Source organism: Rissa tridactyla, chromosome 12 (genome assembly GCF_028500815.1).
Source record: "Rissa tridactyla isolate bRisTri1 chromosome 12, bRisTri1.patW.cur.20221130, whole genome shotgun sequence".
NCBI classification, from domain to species: Eukaryota; Metazoa; Chordata; class Aves; order Charadriiformes; family Laridae; genus Rissa; species Rissa tridactyla.
In genome coordinates, this window is record NC_071477.1 from 5,799,970 (window position 1) to 5,816,332 (window position 16,363).

At 49.2% G+C, this 16,363-nt stretch overlaps 1 protein-coding gene across 1 annotated transcript; it reads left to right on the forward strand.

The window, feature by feature from the left end:
- Positions 1 to 185: 185 nt before the first annotated feature.
- TTI1 (TELO2 interacting protein 1) lies at positions 186 to 15,357 on the forward strand. The gene is made up of 7 exons (XM_054218015.1): positions 186 to 2,602; positions 3,094 to 3,282; positions 4,076 to 4,224; positions 5,074 to 5,214; positions 6,633 to 6,837; positions 7,577 to 7,664; positions 13,811 to 15,357. The coding sequence occupies exons 1-7, from the start codon at positions 304 to 306 to the stop codon at positions 14,043 to 14,045; spliced, it is 3,306 nt and encodes a 1,101-aa protein (XP_054073990.1). The 5' UTR covers positions 186 to 303; the 3' UTR covers positions 14,046 to 15,357.
- The last annotated feature ends 1,006 nt before the right edge of the window (positions 15,358 to 16,363 follow it).

The window sequence follows — 16,363 nt, forward strand, 5'->3', positions numbered from 1 at the left end:
GCATGCGCAGCCCGCCGAACCCCCTGCCGGGGACGCACGCGCGTTGCGGGCGGGCGGGACTTTTCTCACACCGCTCCCACCCGCCGCGTTTCGCCGTGTTCTTTTTGTCGCGCTGACGGCCCCGGATCTCCCGCGCGTCACTTCCGGCACGTGGCCGCCCCTCTACGGGAGCAGGTAGGCGCCCCGGTCCTCAGGGGCTGCCCCGGGCCTGGCCCCGAGCGGGAGCCCGCGAGGTCGCCGGCTGCGGGCCTCTGCTGCCCGGCCCAGCGCTGCGCCCGCCGCCGGCGCCCCCTCAGCCCGAGCATGGCCGTCTTCGACACCCCCCAGGAGGCCTTCGGGGCCCTGCGCCCCGTCTGTGTCCAGCTGACGAGGGTGCAGACCCCGGAGAACGTGGCTCGGCTGCAGGCCCACCTGGCAGCCGTCGGCGCCTCGGCCCTGCAGGAGCTGCAGGAGTACGTCCTCTTCCCCCTGCGCTTCGCCCTGAAGGTGCCGGGGCCCAAGCAGGAGCGGCTGGTGCAGAGCGTGGTGCAGTGCATCTCCTCCGTCCTGGCAGCGACGTGCGTGAAGAAGCAGGAGCTCCTGCAGGAGCTTTTTTCTGAGCTCTGTACGTGCCTCTCTCCCCCTTCTGGCTCAAGTAAACCCACCTCGCTGTCAGAGGAGTTAAAGCTGGCTGTAATCCAGGCACTCCACACCCTGATGCATTCGGCTTATGGGGATGTTATCTTGTCTCTGTATCAACCTTCCACCCTTCCTCTCTTAGGATTTGCTGTATCTTTGCTTCTGGGCCTAGCAGAGCAAGAAAAAGCAAAGCAAATTAAGATCTCTGCTTTGAAGTGCTTACAGGTCCTAGTTCTGCAGTGTGACTGCCAGGAGCATCGACACCTAGATGAAGACGAGGCACAGCAATGTGGGGATTTGTTTGCTTCTTTTCTGCCTGGGATTTCCATTACGCTGTCTCGGGTTATTACTGGAGACATCAAACAAGGTCACAAACCCACTGTTTCTGCCATCAGACTCTTTTATCTGATTGTTGGCTTGGTAATGGCTGATGCACAGCTAGCCAGAGTCCCAAAGAATAAAGAAAAGCTGTCAGTGGAACAAAGCAGAATATCAGAACTAATGGTCCACCGAGGACCTGACTGGAGGAAAAGTACTGCCGAAAAACTCTCTCTCCTCCTGCATAAAATGGTAGAATTTTCTTCGGTTCACCCCCACTGGAAAGTGAGACTGGAGCTGGTGGAACTGGTCCACCACTTACTGAGGAACTGCGGTCAGTCGCTGGTGGACTCGTTCAGTCATCTTTTAAAGGCTTTGGTTGGGCTGGTGAACGATGAAAACAGCGAGGTGCAAAGCAGGTGTAATGAGGTTCTGCAAGGCATTGCAGAGCAGAGGATCGTAGCACAGAACAGGGCTCTTGCTGATGTCCTGTCTGAGAACCTCCATTCCCTTGCCACAGCTCTTCCTCGCCTCATGAACTCTCAGGATGACATGGGCAAGGTTTCCACTTTGAGCCTGTTGCTCGGCTATTTGAAGCTACTGGGCCCCAAGATTAACATTGTCCTCAACTCTGTATCCCACCTCCACCGTCTGTCCAAAGCGCTGATGCAAGTTCTGGAGTTGGACGTGACAGATGTGAAGATAGTGGAGGACAGACGCTGGGGCTGCGAGAACGCATACGGACCTTCGGGCTCCTTGCAGCATGGTGTGCAAAAACGCAGGTGTCAGAAGAAATACTTCCGTTTCTTCACAGAGGAGAAAGTTTTCCAGCTCCTTCAGCAAGTTTGTCGTGTTCTTGGCTACTACGGAAACCTCTATTTGCTTGTGGACCATTTCATGGGGTTGTACAGTGAATCTGGCATGTACCGAAAGCAGGCAGCGATGGTCCTCAATGAGCTGGTTGCAGGAGCTGCTGGAGTGGGAGTGGATGTCCTTCAGGAAAGGGAAGTTTCGCTGAACATGGATGATCTCAAAGGTTCCATAGTGTCCATTCTCGATGAGTACACAGACCAGGCGAACTGGTATTTGATCACTAGCATTGATACAGAAGAAATCAGCCATGAGCACTCTGTGCAACGTTCAGGACTTACTGCCCGTCCAGGAGGCGCGTGCAGCAGCGTTCTCCTGCCATCCCTAGAGCCGCACATAACGACCCGCACCATGAACAGCAACATCTGGCAGATCTGCATCCAGCTGGAAGGTGTCGGCTGCTTCGCTGCAGTCCTCGGGAAGGAGTTCCGGTTGCTTCTGCTGTCAGCTCTCTACCCTGTGTTGGAGAAGGCTGGTGACAAGACTCTGCTCATCAGCGAGACGGCACTGGGGACGCTGGTAGACATATGCGAGGCCTGCAGTTATGACTCTGTGCAGTGTTTGATTAATGAGAATTCTGACTATCTGGTGAATGGGATTTCCCTGAATTTGCGCCAGCTGGCACACCAGCCACACGCTTCCCAGGTCCTGGACACTATGCTGAGGCATTCAGATGCCAGCTTGCTGCCACTGGTAGAAGATGTTATCCAAGATGTCCTGTCTACACTGGATCAGTCTTACAATAACCAGGCTTCCACTTTCCTCAGGGTCCTCCACTCAGTAATGACAGCTTTAGGTATCTAAGTGATGTTTACTTTGTGTGATTCAGTCTTACCGTAACTAAGGATACTTGTCTTTGACCTTTCAACTTGCCGTGGGAGATTTCAAGTAGCTGAGGTACCACAGCATGATGGCAGCTTTGCTTTGCTTCGTGAGCCAGCTCTCAAGCAAAGATCGCCAATAGCTTTCCCTCTCCACAACCAGTTTCTGTTGGTCTGGCCTGCAGACTTGCAGGAACGTGGCCTTTAGTGGTTAAGAAAGGATGTATTTACTGCTCCCATAAATGTTTTGTAGAAGCACATGGAGTGTTTTCCTATTTACATCGGGGTTTTAACATTCCCATACCATCAGGGAGGTCACAGTGATGTGACAGCAGGTGCCCGATTCTGTAGTTCAGTCCCATGAGAGTTGAGAGTCGTGTTCATCTCTCAAGGAGTCTGTGGTACCTTGCTGACTTGCAGGAGAGGATCGTGATTGCTTAGTGACATATCGGTTCCTTTTTTGCAGTCCAGTGGTTTGGATCGTCCTGCGGTGAGGAGCACCAACAAAGGCAGACTGCCGAGTGGCAGAGCAGGACTTTATCCCAGGGGCAGCAGGTGGTGACAAGCCAAGAAGTGGAACGATTCTTTCTTGACTATGTCAGACAGAAGCAGATCGCAGAGGGCAATCTTCCTGACACAGAGGATGAGGAGACAGGTCAGTACTGTGCGTGACAGTATGTTCAGCTTGGAGAAAGACAGTGATCTCTGAGGTTTCCTTTTGTCAGATGGGGGATTTGGGACCAGGCTGGAAGCCTGGCACACTCCTGACACTCTCAGGTCTGCTTTGAGCTGACCTTAGCTCAAGTAAGGTGCTGCTGGGTGTTCTTGCTTTGTTCTATGCATGGCAGTGGGGGGAAGTGAAATGCTTGCGGATCAAGGCATGTCTAGCTGTAAGACACAAGCACACTATGTTTTTTCTTACTTCGTAACAGGCCACTTGGGTTCAGGGCCCAAAGTTTCCTCTTTCCAGGATCCTACTGCATTTTCCTCACCCTCCCTTGGGAATCCCTGTACCATTTTCTCCTGGCTAATGATGCCACCACTCCCTTCTCACTTGGCCTTGACAGGCCCTGCAGACATTCATATAGGGAACTTTTTAGTCTTTACTGGGCTATGCTGCAATCCTGACCTTTAAATACTTCATCTTTAAATACCCAGGCTTTTCATTTTTAATAAAAATCAATGGGAAATAAGTCCATGGTGAGGAGAGACTGCAAATGTCAGACCAACTGCATTGTCCAGTCAAGAAAGCAAACCTAGTCCCACACTCCTAACTGAATCTGACGCTTAACTCGCAGAACTCAAGCGTAGACTTGACTATATCTAAATATGTTTTAAAATGCCAAAGGCCTTACTTGGGGATTTGCAGAGTAGTTGAGAGTGGGTACTGTGATCTCCCAGAACTTCCAAGTCATTTTCATGGCTTCAGTAATGGTTTTGTCTTCCAGATGAGGTTCCTCCCCTTGCTAAGCCAGAGCCAAACAACTCTGACACAGACGGAGAAACTCCGCTGCCAAGCCATGCTCAACTGGCCAAAGATGTGATGGAGAGGTGCATCCACTTGCTGTCTGACGGGAACCTCCGAGTGCGGCTGAAGGTTAGTAAACGCTGTCTTTGAGGGGACAGGTGGTGCCCACGAAGGGGGCTGGTACTTCATCAAAGTGTGCACGATGCATGTTGGGTTTCCTGCGGTAATGAGGTTAGTGCTGCCATATGTTTATTCAGGACAGACGCTCCAAGCCTGGCAAGAGAAAGGGGGGCAGTTTTCTGGGAGTGATCTGTTTTAGGAATGGCAGCAAGGCTGAACAGAATCTTAAGGGTGGCTTCATAACAGGCACCTTCCCTTTGGGCTTGTGATAGTCAAATCCTGTGCCTCAGCCTTTGGTGGAGGAAGCAGAAGCATCTTTCATCCATCTAGGCTTCCCATCCCCCTTCCTCAGACTGTAGTGAACATACTGATGAACGTTTCTGAAGTTGCTGGGGCGATGATAAGCAGGGCTAAAAGCCTGGGTTTTTTTAATTATGAAAATCCTTTGAAGGTGGCCTCTTTTTAAACTGCAAAGCGAGACAGAAAATGCAGCAGTGAGGCATAACCCAGATTCTTACCTCAGAGGCCCCAGCCCTAGCAGGTGATCCTGCTGCTGTGCCACAGGAGCAGTAGGGTCCTAGTGCACAGCTCAGCCTGCAGGATCAGGCCAGGAATCACACCCTGGTTCCAGCCTGGCTCTGTAGCCCAGCACAAATTATGTCGCTGTGCTACTTGTCCCTTCCCAAACAGGCTTGTGCTCTGCACTGTTCTGTTATCCCAGTTCATGCTGAGGTAAAACTGCACCCTTTCGTAGTAAAACCCTTCTTTCTCCTGCCTCCCCATTGTGACACTGGGGATCCATCTGAATGCCTGGTGCTGCAGCACTCTGAAAGTCTGTTACCTACCCCTCCTTCCCAGGTCCTGGATGTGCTGGAGCTCTGTGTAACTGTGCTGCATCCTCACGGAAACCATCTGCTTCCCATGGCTCATCGTGTCTGGCCAGCTCTCGTCACCCGGCTGATTAGTGATGACCCTCTGGCAGTGCTCAGAGCCTTCAAGGTACAGCAGCGAATCTCTGCCAACAGCCTTCAAGCTGGTGCTTAGAAGGCAAGCAGCTCAGGCATTGCTGTGGTCTGTGAGAGAAGCGCTGAGCTTGTGGAGTGATTTTTTTTTTTTTCTTTTTTTAATGTGGCTTAGAACACAGGGTCACCACCCTGCAGTGGGTGGGCTTGTACCACTCCCACTGCAGCTTGTCCACAGATAAAACCTTGACACTGTTCCTGGGGGAAACAGCAATGTTAGTGGTTATTGCAGGGAAGAGGAAAACAGTTCTTTTACAGCCTAAGCAGCTGTGAGAGGCACCATATAGCGCAACTTCCCCTTGCTGGAGCTTCCCTCTTTGGAAGTCTTAGGCTGAAGAGAAGGGACTGTTTCGCGATTGAGGCAGGGGGAGGGGAGAGGTTAAGCAAAGACTTAGCCTCATAACAACACCATTAAAGAGCTCCTGACCGTGTCAACTGACTGCATTCTCTTCCTGACTCACAAGCTGGACAATAAAGCATGTTTCCAGTGGTTGCCTGCCCCAGGGTTTCTGTGCAGAATGAGATTCATTTTAGAATCCTTCAGTGTGAATAAAAGGAGAGTTTTGATTCCCCAAATTCAAGAAGCTATACCCTAGAATTTCAGAGTAGCCGTACCTCACATGTGCCCTAAAAGAAGGGAGAGCACGCTACACAAAAACTAATTTACTCTTCAAAAATTCAAGGGATCATTACAATTAACACTGAGTTTGCATTTTGTCATAAGAAATCCTTCAGGAGCGTCTTCCTTCCTAAATTTCAGGACAGGAAGTATAGTATCAGTGTAAATCAAATAGAACATAACCAACATCTCAGTCCTGCACACTAAGACCACCAACTTGGTGAATTTCCAAGACAGAACCATGTTTTTGCCATTTGAGTTGGCCCAGTGGATCCCCCCTTCATTTTTACATGTATTTAAAGGCCATTCTCTAGGCCAGTTTAGTTTTTATCCTGTGCACGCACCAATAGTACTGGGTGCACTATGCTGTAGCCAGTTGGCCTTTCTACTCTCTGGTGTGCTTGTAAAGATGGACTGTTTCCACCATGAGGGTGATTTATGCTTTAATGGCATGTTCCATCAGAAGCTCCTCCAGCAATTCTGAATAAGACTTCACAAACTACTCTTACCTTTACTGTGCTAATGAGAGAAGGGCAGTCCCAGGAGGTCAGCCACATGAAACCGAAGAGCAGGGCACAGGTCACTCCACCTCCCCATCAAGCATTCACCTTCTGCTCATTATGGGAAGCTGTGGCAGGTGTGGTCACATGGCTGTCACCTGCAAAACAATTATCAAGGCAGAATGAATGCCTCATCCCCAAGCTGGTGAGCATTGCTGAGCTCCTCCCAGACCTGCGTGTGCACTTATCCTCCAGTAACTGATGTTTCTCCACTAGGTGCTGTGTACCCTGGCTCAAAAGTGTGGGGACTTTCTGCGGCAGAGATTCTCCAAAGATGTCCTGCCTAAGCTGACCAGTTCCCTCCTCAGCCAAGCCCCAGCAAGTGCCAGAGCCGGGCCTGTGTACAACCACACGCTTGCCTTCAAGTTGCAGCTGGCTGTGTTGCAGGGACTGGGCTCTCTGTGCGAGAGGTTGGACATGGGTGAGTTCCAGGGAAAGTATCGGCCATATGAGATCTCTGCTGGCCTTACCTCTTCTCCTTTCATCTCAGCTGACCACTTGCTTCTCATCCTTCTGCTGCCCCATGGGACTGATTTCCTGATGTTCTCCAGCCTCATCCCATTTAGGCCCTGCTGGGCTTTAATCTGTCCTCTTTGGAGAGCTCTGTAAAGATGGGCTGGTCACTCTTTACTCCCCAAGAGAAAAATGGGAGAGAAGATTCCTAGCACCTTGCAGAATCTGACTGCTCATCTCACTTGTGCGTGAGAAGTGGGTATAGTAGAGGATTGCCTGGATTGCTGCAGCTAGGCCTGTTGGGCCATGCTTTGTTCTTAATTAACTGGAAAACTGGAGCCCAGATAAGACTTGTGGCTAAGTTGACTGGTTCCATTTTGGGGCATCTCTCCGGGTGACCCTTTAAATGCAGCATACCACATTCTTCTACTGAACGAAACTCTCTGAAATTCTCTTAGGTTAAATTTCTGGAGCCGACTTTGATGAGAGAGAAGGTTTGCTGGCTAGATGCTCTTTTCCTCTCTCAATGCCCTTGATTGCTTTCCTAGCATTGCAGCAAGATGCTTAAGAGGCAAGGTCAGAAGAGCTCTGGGTCAGACAGTTCAAAGGCTCAGAAACCACTTGCTGCCAATTTAGAGCTGATTCTGTTAGGCAGCAGCCGCTGAGTAGGTTCCCTCCTATCCTCCTTTTCTGTTCCATTTCTGCAGGTGAGAGTGACCTGAATAAAGTGGCAGATGCCTGCTTGATTTACCTCAGTGCCAAGCAACCCATGAAATTGCAAGAAGCTGCCCAGAGGTAATGTCTCTTAAATACAGGTATATCAGATGTACAGGTAATGCGGGAGCACAGTAACCCCTTTCCTTTTGCACCTTTCCCATTCCTCCCTCCGGCACGTTTGAGTCCTGTACAACAGGGTCTCTCATGGAAATTCACCCCTTTCTCTGGTGAAGTATCAATTATTATCCAAAATGAGCTGGAAAGGTTAGCTTGCCCACAAGTTACAGTTGACTTTCACATTACCTCGCAACACATTTGGGGACAGAGGGAGAAGATGTGCTACTTGCTTTTTTTGAACCACCTCCTATGCTAGAATACTTCGGGCTCTTGGCCCACTGATGGCATAAAACTGCGGAGGGGAAGACAGCTATGGAAGAGGATATGCCAGACCTTCCCACGTATTATATCACTTAATACCTTCTGCAGGCTGGGGGATTTACTTCTGTTATCCTTCCATTTTCCCTGGGCTCCCGTGATCACATCAACCCAGGCTTTGCCAGGTGGACTGGAGTTTGTTTGGGAAGCTGTCAGTCTTGGCACCAGTCTTGCTTTGAGAAGGCTAGGAAAGGTTAAAAGAGCACAAACAGTTTAGGTGAACACACACCAGCTCTATGAAGTGCCGACAGACATATACTTTGCTGCTTAGTGTTCAAAATCCTGCTCAGCATGTTCCTGCTGTCAGGATAAGAAATCACTATTGTCATATGTTGTCACCTGGAAACAAGGCCAGAGATTTCAGCAGACAAGTCCTGTTACAGAGCATGGAGAGTGAATAAGAAAGCCATGCACCTCTGCTCTCTGCTGAAGGACAGGGGTAAAAGCCCCCCCCCCCCCTTTCTGTGTGGCCAACCCTGCCCCCCCCGAGGGGAGAGGATGCTGGCGGTGAGCAGGTTCAGCAGGCGCTGCGGATTTCAGAGGGCAGGCTGTTGAAAAGGGAAGAGCTGCCAGTTCCCTTTCACCTGAGCTCAGGCTTCCCAGGGGTTGCAGGGTGTGAAGGGCTTTTGTGTGGCTGGGCAGCAGTTTAGAAGGAAAGGGCTCTCAGAAGCTGTAGCCGTACCTTTGTTTGTATTCCTGCGCTGGTGAAAGTAGGTTTATTTTTACCTTAGTGGCTTTTATTGCATCACAGCGGGCTTCAGCAGCATTTGTTCTGCAAAGGGGTTCTTCGCTGTAGGCTTGCATACCCTTAATAGAATAAAGCGTTCGCCTGTGTAAGCAATGCTGGAATAGAAAGCAGAACACCAGGATTTATCCAGATATTTGGAATCTTAAGCTTTTAAATCATTAACAAAGCAGTCTGAAAAGCTGTGCAATTTCCCCCACAGCAGGGGTGGGGGGAAAATACTGAATTAGCCCTATGATGTGATAGGGTCATTAGAAGCTGTATTGCGAAGCAAGTTGCTGTTACCGGAGAAAAAGGGCAGCAAAGTTTCAGGGCAAGTAACATTTTTCTTCTGTATATTATTTTAATTCTATTTTAAGGGGAAAATGGCACGCGGTACACTGCTCCACCCATGCCTTTGATGCACCATACATTACATATTACAGTGAACAAAGCAAGGTTTTCTGTTAACAGCAACCTCATGTGTAGCTCCGTTGACCAACACATATATGCACTGAGGCATGGATCATGTCTGGCCTGATATTAACCATACACATGGCAGTACTTGCAGTTGGTTTTGTTTGGGGTTTGTTTTTTTTTTTTAAGTTTAGTCCTGTCTGTTCCCTGGTCTTGGAGGCTGGATGGATCAGAGTTAAACACAGAGCAACCACTTTTAACTATAGTACCCCTGATCTGGGGTTTCAGCTTAGAAAAGTCAAAATTAGTTTACAGTGTCACAATCAGCTCCCAGCGCCAGGATAAGAATCACTTCTCAGCCATGCTTCAATTTCCTTTCTCCGGCTGCTTAACCATCACATTCCTGTAAACTCCAGTCCTTTTCCATGCTCTCCATGTGCCTGAAAGCAGTCCTGCAAACTGACACAGGTTTTCACATGTAAGGCCCTTTCCACCTAGGCAAGGGCAGTCTGCTACATGAAAAATTCTGCATTTTAAATGCTTCTAAAAACAGACAGACCAGAACTAATCTTAGCCACAGCATGAGTGCCAACATACGTCACATAACTCAGCTTTATCACTGCAGAAATCATACAAGGTAAAAAGATGTTTGGAATCAGCTTGCCATACTGATTTATACTAACTGGCCTTTGCTCGGCTTTTTGGATTCTTACTCAACTCATGAGTTGTGACCTGCCAAGAACAAGGTCAGGTCTTACAAAGTCAGTTGCAGCTCCAATAACTCCTTGCACTGACTAAGTGAAGATTCTGTAGGTATGCGAAGGGCTAAGCTGGAGTTTTTGGCCAAGGTCCTGGAGCCACAAACAAAAAAAAGAAAAAAAGGAAAAAGGAGAAAAAAAAAAAGAGAGTTTTGGCTGTCTTCCAGGGATGTTATCATGCCCCAAGGAGGCTGCTTAATCCCATTTATAGGACCCTGTAGTTTTATTAGATGAGCCAGTGGGAGTAAGTGAATTTTGTAACTACAGCTTCATGCAATACTCAACAGGCAAAAATAGATGCTGGGAAAAAAAGAACTCCAGCATGTCTGAGGAAGAGAAAATGGGACAATAGGCTTTATTATAAGGTGACTGGAGTATTCCAGGAAAGGAATATTATCCAAAGCTTGGGGAAAAAAAAATACTGAAGAGGAGTACGGGAAGGCTAGGGAACACTAGACACAGCTTTGCTTTCATTGAAAATAAGCCAGTGCAACTGGTAAAGGGACCAGAAACACTTGAGCAGCAAAGGGGTGGTGGTGTGGGGCCAAGCACTGGGAACAAGACAGGGGGAAGATGGTGTAAACTGAAGGTGACAATATGTAAATCTGAGCTTCGATCAATGTATTAAGTTGGATCACCCCTGACAAGCTTTTCACTTTGGGGGAAGAAAAAAAAAAGACTTTGAAGGAAAAGAGATTAAGAAATTGTCATTGTCTTAAGTCAACATTTCACAAGTAATTCTGCATTTTTTCAGTTTGAAGTGACTGGTTTGAAATTTACAGTTAATTCCTAATAAATGTTTATAGCCTGTGAAGTTTACTGTTTCGGTCAACAGTCTGGATAGGAATGGTTTTTTTCCAGGATGCAGAAATAATTTCCCCAGTTCTTACTGAAGTCTGTGGTGAACTGTGTCTAGTTAAACATTCAGCAGAGATGAAAAAGCCAGAAAAATTTGTCCTTTTGTGATCCCATTCACTGTGCCATGGCTTTGCTTAGAGCTTGGGAAAAGACAAGGAAACAGAATAGCTAAACTCTGCTCTGTATTAGTAAAGCAAGTTGTTTAGCACAACTGGAACAAATATGACCTATTTTTGGACCTTTTCAGATACCAAAGTTGGTTACACAGTGTACCACTTTGGGTTTGATTGTGTGGTTTATTGGATACTTATTGACAGCTGTCATTCGCAAGCTGGGCTTAGGTACACTAGAACAGCCACCTACACAAGGCAAAAATTCAATAAAATGATATTTAAGTTTAAAAAAAAAAAAAAGGAACAACAGAAAACAAACCTGGATTAACCCCAGGATTCTTTGCCATGGAAACAGGTTGCTTAGAAACTACCCCAGAGTGAGTTTGAAAATGTAGAAGTCAAGTTGTTCTTTACGCTGCACAGCACTCCAGGTTATCAGGAGATAATCACACACCTCAGGCCATGATGGGCACAAGAGGCAGTGGCGTTCTTCAGGGACCAGCTAATCTCTTGAGGGTTGCTCTCTCCCGAGCAGCCGATTGGGAAGAGGTTGGAGAGCAGAGTATCTTTGCTGTGAAGGTAAGAGGTAAAATTGTGCATGTGCTGGAGAAGGAGAAGCCAGCTGAACGGTATTCCCTGTTCCCATGTTTACTTCCCAGTGATTCATCTTTCTTGCCCGGTCCTATCCACCCCAGCCATAAGGAGCGAGGATTATTTCTATGCAGCAGCCCATGGTAAGCTAGTGGAAACCACTGGGCCCTGCTGTTTGCTGCCAGGCAGAGCGCCGCACACTCACACTGTCAAGGCCAAGTGAGCACCAGGAGAGCGAGGAGGGGACTGGCAGCCAGCAGGGCTGGGAGAGCTGGTGCAGAGGTGTCAGCAAGTGCGAGCTCTAGACCCTGCCCCAGGGAGCCCGCCTGCACTTTACTCAGCCTGGCGCTGGGGTCGGGTCAGCCCTCCCTTTTGCAGCCCGCAGAGCTGCAATAACAAAGCCAGGGGAGCAGAGAGCCCCACGAGCTCACCTGCCTCTGGCTGTCCCCCAGAAAGAAGGCATGTTGCTGATGGAGTTGTTGCCAAGCACAGCTATCGCTTTGGAGCACGTTCACGCTGGGTTCCTCTGGAGCAGACAGATAGGCACTGCAAGCACCTTCAGGAGGGGACACTGCCAACAGCTTGCAGTGACAACGTCTTCCCTCGTTGCTGTCAGAGACCTGCACTGCGAGACAGACAAGTGGTTAACAGCAGACAGGCAAAACCAACACCTTTGGCTGCTCATGGAGTAACAATTCATACAGCCACAAGATTACTGTGAAGAGGTGAGGGAGCTTTCTAGTGCCTCCGTCCCGTTTCTGTGCTTTATCAGGTTACCCGTGGCACTGCGCTCCCTTTCAGGGGAGAGCTTCTAAAAGGGATTTCTGCCTGCTCTACATAGGAAGCAAGCGCACTTTAGGGATAAGAGTTCCCCAGGGAAGTTTTGACAGCAATCAGGTCTGGATTTTGTGTGGCTTTTGTAGCAGGTGATCTTTGATTTTAGTGGGGGGGGGGGGGGACAGTCTGTAGTGTGCTTCTTGGGGGAACAGAGGCAGAGCTACCCTCTGATTTCTCTTCACCTTACCTCATCCAGCTGTTGTTCTCCTCGTGGCCCCATGATTTCAGTAGAAACTGGAGACCTGAAGATGTGTGCCTGGGCATTTACTGAGGTCTTGGAAAGCTGACCCGTAAGCTTGGTGGGCGCTGAGTACCCTTGGTGCTCGTAGTCTCCATGGGAGCACAGAGTACTCAGCACCATGCAGGAGGCGGCCTTGCAGTGCCGTCAGGGCAGCCTGCAAATTCTAGTTTAATTTTGTACATGGCACAGCCAGAAAACTTAATACCAGTTTAGCTCAATACGCCTTCTGTGCATTAAACCCTGACACAGATCTAGCCAAGCTCAAAGGTTACCGACGATGAGAACTGGCAGGAAGAAATGAGTAAATGTAGGTCATGCAAATCAGCCATTTGCTCTTTTGCTCCTAGGAGCTTCCTGCTCTCCAGCAGGACCATCCGCAGCATCTTTGTTACAGCAGCTCACAGCTGGAGTCCAAAGTGTGAAGTGCATACTCAAAAGTCGCCTGTCTTACCTGGGGTGTTGAAATTCAAAGCGAAAACCATCAACACAGCAGTAAAGCATTAGAGGAAGTTGTCATTCCTCTCTTCCTCAGTTCTGTTGTTAATGAAGGGTTTCTTTAAAAAAAAAAAAAAAAATCAAAAAATCCTGCTTTGTGAAAGGTGCTGTGCAGAAGGAAGAAAATTTGGAGGGAGCTAATAAGGACTTGGCATAAGAGGAGACCTCACATGAGCAAAAAGCCCCGAGTGCAGCATTCAACTCTACTTGTGGCCCAGCCTGGACAGCTGTCCAGAAATACCCTGGTTTTTACCCTCTCTGAAAAGGGACAGAAGTCCAGATGGGTTTACCCCCCAACTCCCCCAAAACCAGAAAGGGTGGTGAAGAACATATACAACTTCTTTGAAGAGCTCTGCAGGAGCGATTGTCCAAAACGTGCCAGACGTAAGTAGCACGTGTAATACTCCGCAGTCACCTCTGCGGCACTTGGGACAGGCTGATTTGGAAAGGCTTTTACCAGCAGCAGCCCATGATGCTGAGACTGAAGCCTGGGTCAGTTACTCACAAACTGCTCATCTGATGTCGATAATTTACCGCGTATCATAACAACTGTCCTTCTCCCACTTGCCAGTGATGTGAAACCACTGAACTGTCTTCTCTTGGACACAGGAGCCATTTTAATGGCTCTCTCTAACGAGCCTCCAAGTCTGATCAACTATCAGAGGTTGCAGACAACATCAAAGCTGTCTGTTAATGACCCTGTTGGGTGCCAATCAAAAGGCCCCCTCCTTACCCTCCTTTCTTTCTTCCCACAGTGTTTTCCTCCACTTAATGCAAGTGGACCCTGACAGCACCTGGCTCCTCCTGAACGAGCTCTGCTGCCCTCACCAGTACGAGCCCCCCCACGCCAGCCTGCGGCCTGTGAAGCTTCGTGGGATGGGGAGGCAGCGGAACGAGTTCACCGACAATGTGCTGCTCCTGCTGGAGAGGCTGCAGCAGCAGGAGAGCGTGACACCACGGGCCGGCACCCAAGAGGTATCTCCTCCTTGACGGACCTACCAGCAACTGGGGAGTGGAATGAGGAACCACTGGGATAGCGCTCACCTGGGAAAATCCCATCATTTAAGCCCTGAATCATTCTGAGGACAAAGCAGAGATTGCCCGCCCTGGGGCACTGGCCGAGACACCCTCCCCGTGGGTAGAAGTTTTATTTTATTTTTTTTTTAAGCAGTGTTTGAGGATGAGGTGGGTACACGGCCCCGATTCCTCCTGACTTGTACTTCTCTGCACATGGTGCTGGAGAGAAGTCCCAGGGGCATAGCACATCTATTTAAAATTCTTCTGTACAAAGAGAGTCGTTTTCCAGAAATTACTTCCCTATACTTGATCCTTGGGTGGTGCCCCTTCAGGATCCCCCTCCCCCGGCCCTCTGACCTCCTCACAACTGTGATATTCCCTCCTGTTCTCAGCTGGACAACGATTGCCAACTCAAAACAAAAGCTTTTTCTGGCCTTAACCCTTCCCAGAGAGAGAATTGTGTTTGGGGTACATTAGAAATCTTGTTTTTAAAACCAGTTATTATCAGATAAAGCTAAAAGGCACTTCCAATAAATTGCTCACCAGTATTACTGGCAAGAACACCACGTCCTCTTAGAAAGATCAAGGCCGTTCCTTGTAGTTTGCAGTTTGCTGAGACTGGCCAAATGCATTGTGCTCCCTGGTTCTCACCACTGAGGACAAGACATGCTTTAGAAAAACAGCCAGCCCTGATTTACAGCTTGCAAGTGATTTAAGACTCCTCCTCGTTCCCAGGTTGCCTGTCATTCTCACAGGCCATTTCTTAAACCTCTCATATTTTTAACACCCAGACCAAGGAGAACTAGATGAAGTATCTACCTGTGCCCCAGTGCAGCCTCCCAGGTGGGTACGTGCATGGTCAGATGACACAGGGGGTGACTTAGGTGTCAGCGCGGTGGTACCACGGCAGTGCCACGGTTTGCTTGAGCAGGAACAGCGCAACGCAGTGAGCAGAGGGGACAACGAGTCTTTGGGGGTCTTGCTCGCTGCCCCTGCCAAAGGGCTTCCCCTCCAGAATGCGACATGGGCTCACCGCTCGCCTGGAAGCGCTGTAGCGTACACCAGCCCCCGAGTCCTCCAGGCTCCGTCCCCAGAGACTGTCTGTAGGTGCTGCTCCCAGACCAGGCCCTCTCAGATTCGTCAGCTTCACCCAGAGCTACTTCTGGCAGGAAGCTGCCTCCTGACGCTTGTGAAAGTTTTGTGCTCATAAAGCAAAGGGATCTTGACTGTAAATTTGGAAGCAGGCTCAGAAATCCAAAAACCAAAGCAATAAAGTGTTTGTTACATGGAACGGGATTTGTGCGTCGCTGTTGGGGATCCTGGGTGAATGTCCAAAATGTGTCTCAGCTGTTGGGACCAAGGGGGCTGCTGCTGATGCCAACACCCCCCTCAGCTGAGAGTACCTCCCCTTGCCTCCCTGGTTTTGTTCAGACTTTACTCCTGGTTACTTCTCTGGGAAAAACACAAGTCAGTGGCTTTTTACCAGGTAGGACAGAGCTGCAGATCAGCTTTTACCCTCTGATGCTTTTTTTTTTTTAAATATATATGTTCAATGCTTAACACTGGGTTGGATTTTGTACAAAGGAGCCCTTCAGAGTTGATCTGACAGGGGAAGACAGGGGAGGCAGAAAGGTGAAATATTACCTTGGGTCTCCAAAGCGCCGTTGGGGTTTGTGCAGAATTTTCTGGATTGTTGTAGCACTTGATAAAACTCATCCATCAGGTGCACACGCTGCATCCAGCCCGTCTCTGCCTTGCCTTCAGCGCCGGCTGGAGCTCACACGTGACAGATCAGCAGCACCGTGATGGTGCTCCTGCCCAAACCATCTGTTCTGGTCTCTCCACCCACTGCCTCTCCCTGCACCCAGCAGCACGGGGCTGTCACAGGCTCGTCATGGGCTGCACCCCTTTCCAGGGAGGTACAAGTGAAACATTGCCATGGGAAACCTGTGCCATCTTCCTGCAGCTTGGTGTCAGCCCCCAAACCAGGCTGGCGAGAAGCCCCCTCCTATCGCCGGGCACCACTGGTCACGGGCTGCGATTTGTCTGCACGTGCTCTGCGCTGTTTGCATCGGTTGCCTCTGGGACACAGGAGCAGCCCAGCCTTGCTGGATTCACCTCTGCTGAGATAAGGCAAGCTTAAAAGAAAAACCAAACACCTTTATTCTAAAAAAAAAAAAAAAAAAAAAAAAAACTAGAATAAAGTTATACATGTTTCTGAAAGGAAAAGCATAAAACCAAACAGCATCTGCAGTATCCATCTACTGCAGCATCCACCACAGCGAAACACC

Excerpts from the sequence above, each read along its gene's own strand:
- TTI1 (XM_054218015.1), top strand. The coding sequence starts at position 304 with ATGGCCGTCTTCGACACCCCCCAGGAGGCCTTCGGGGCCCTGCGCCCC. Across the intron at positions 3,283-4,075 it reads CACAGAGGATGAGGAGACAG|ATGAGGTTCCTCCCCTTGCT; the intron begins GTCAGTACTGTG and ends TTTGTCTTCCAG. Across the intron at positions 6,838-7,576 it reads GTGCGAGAGGTTGGACATGG|GTGAGAGTGACCTGAATAAA; the intron begins GTGAGTTCCAGG and ends CCATTTCTGCAG.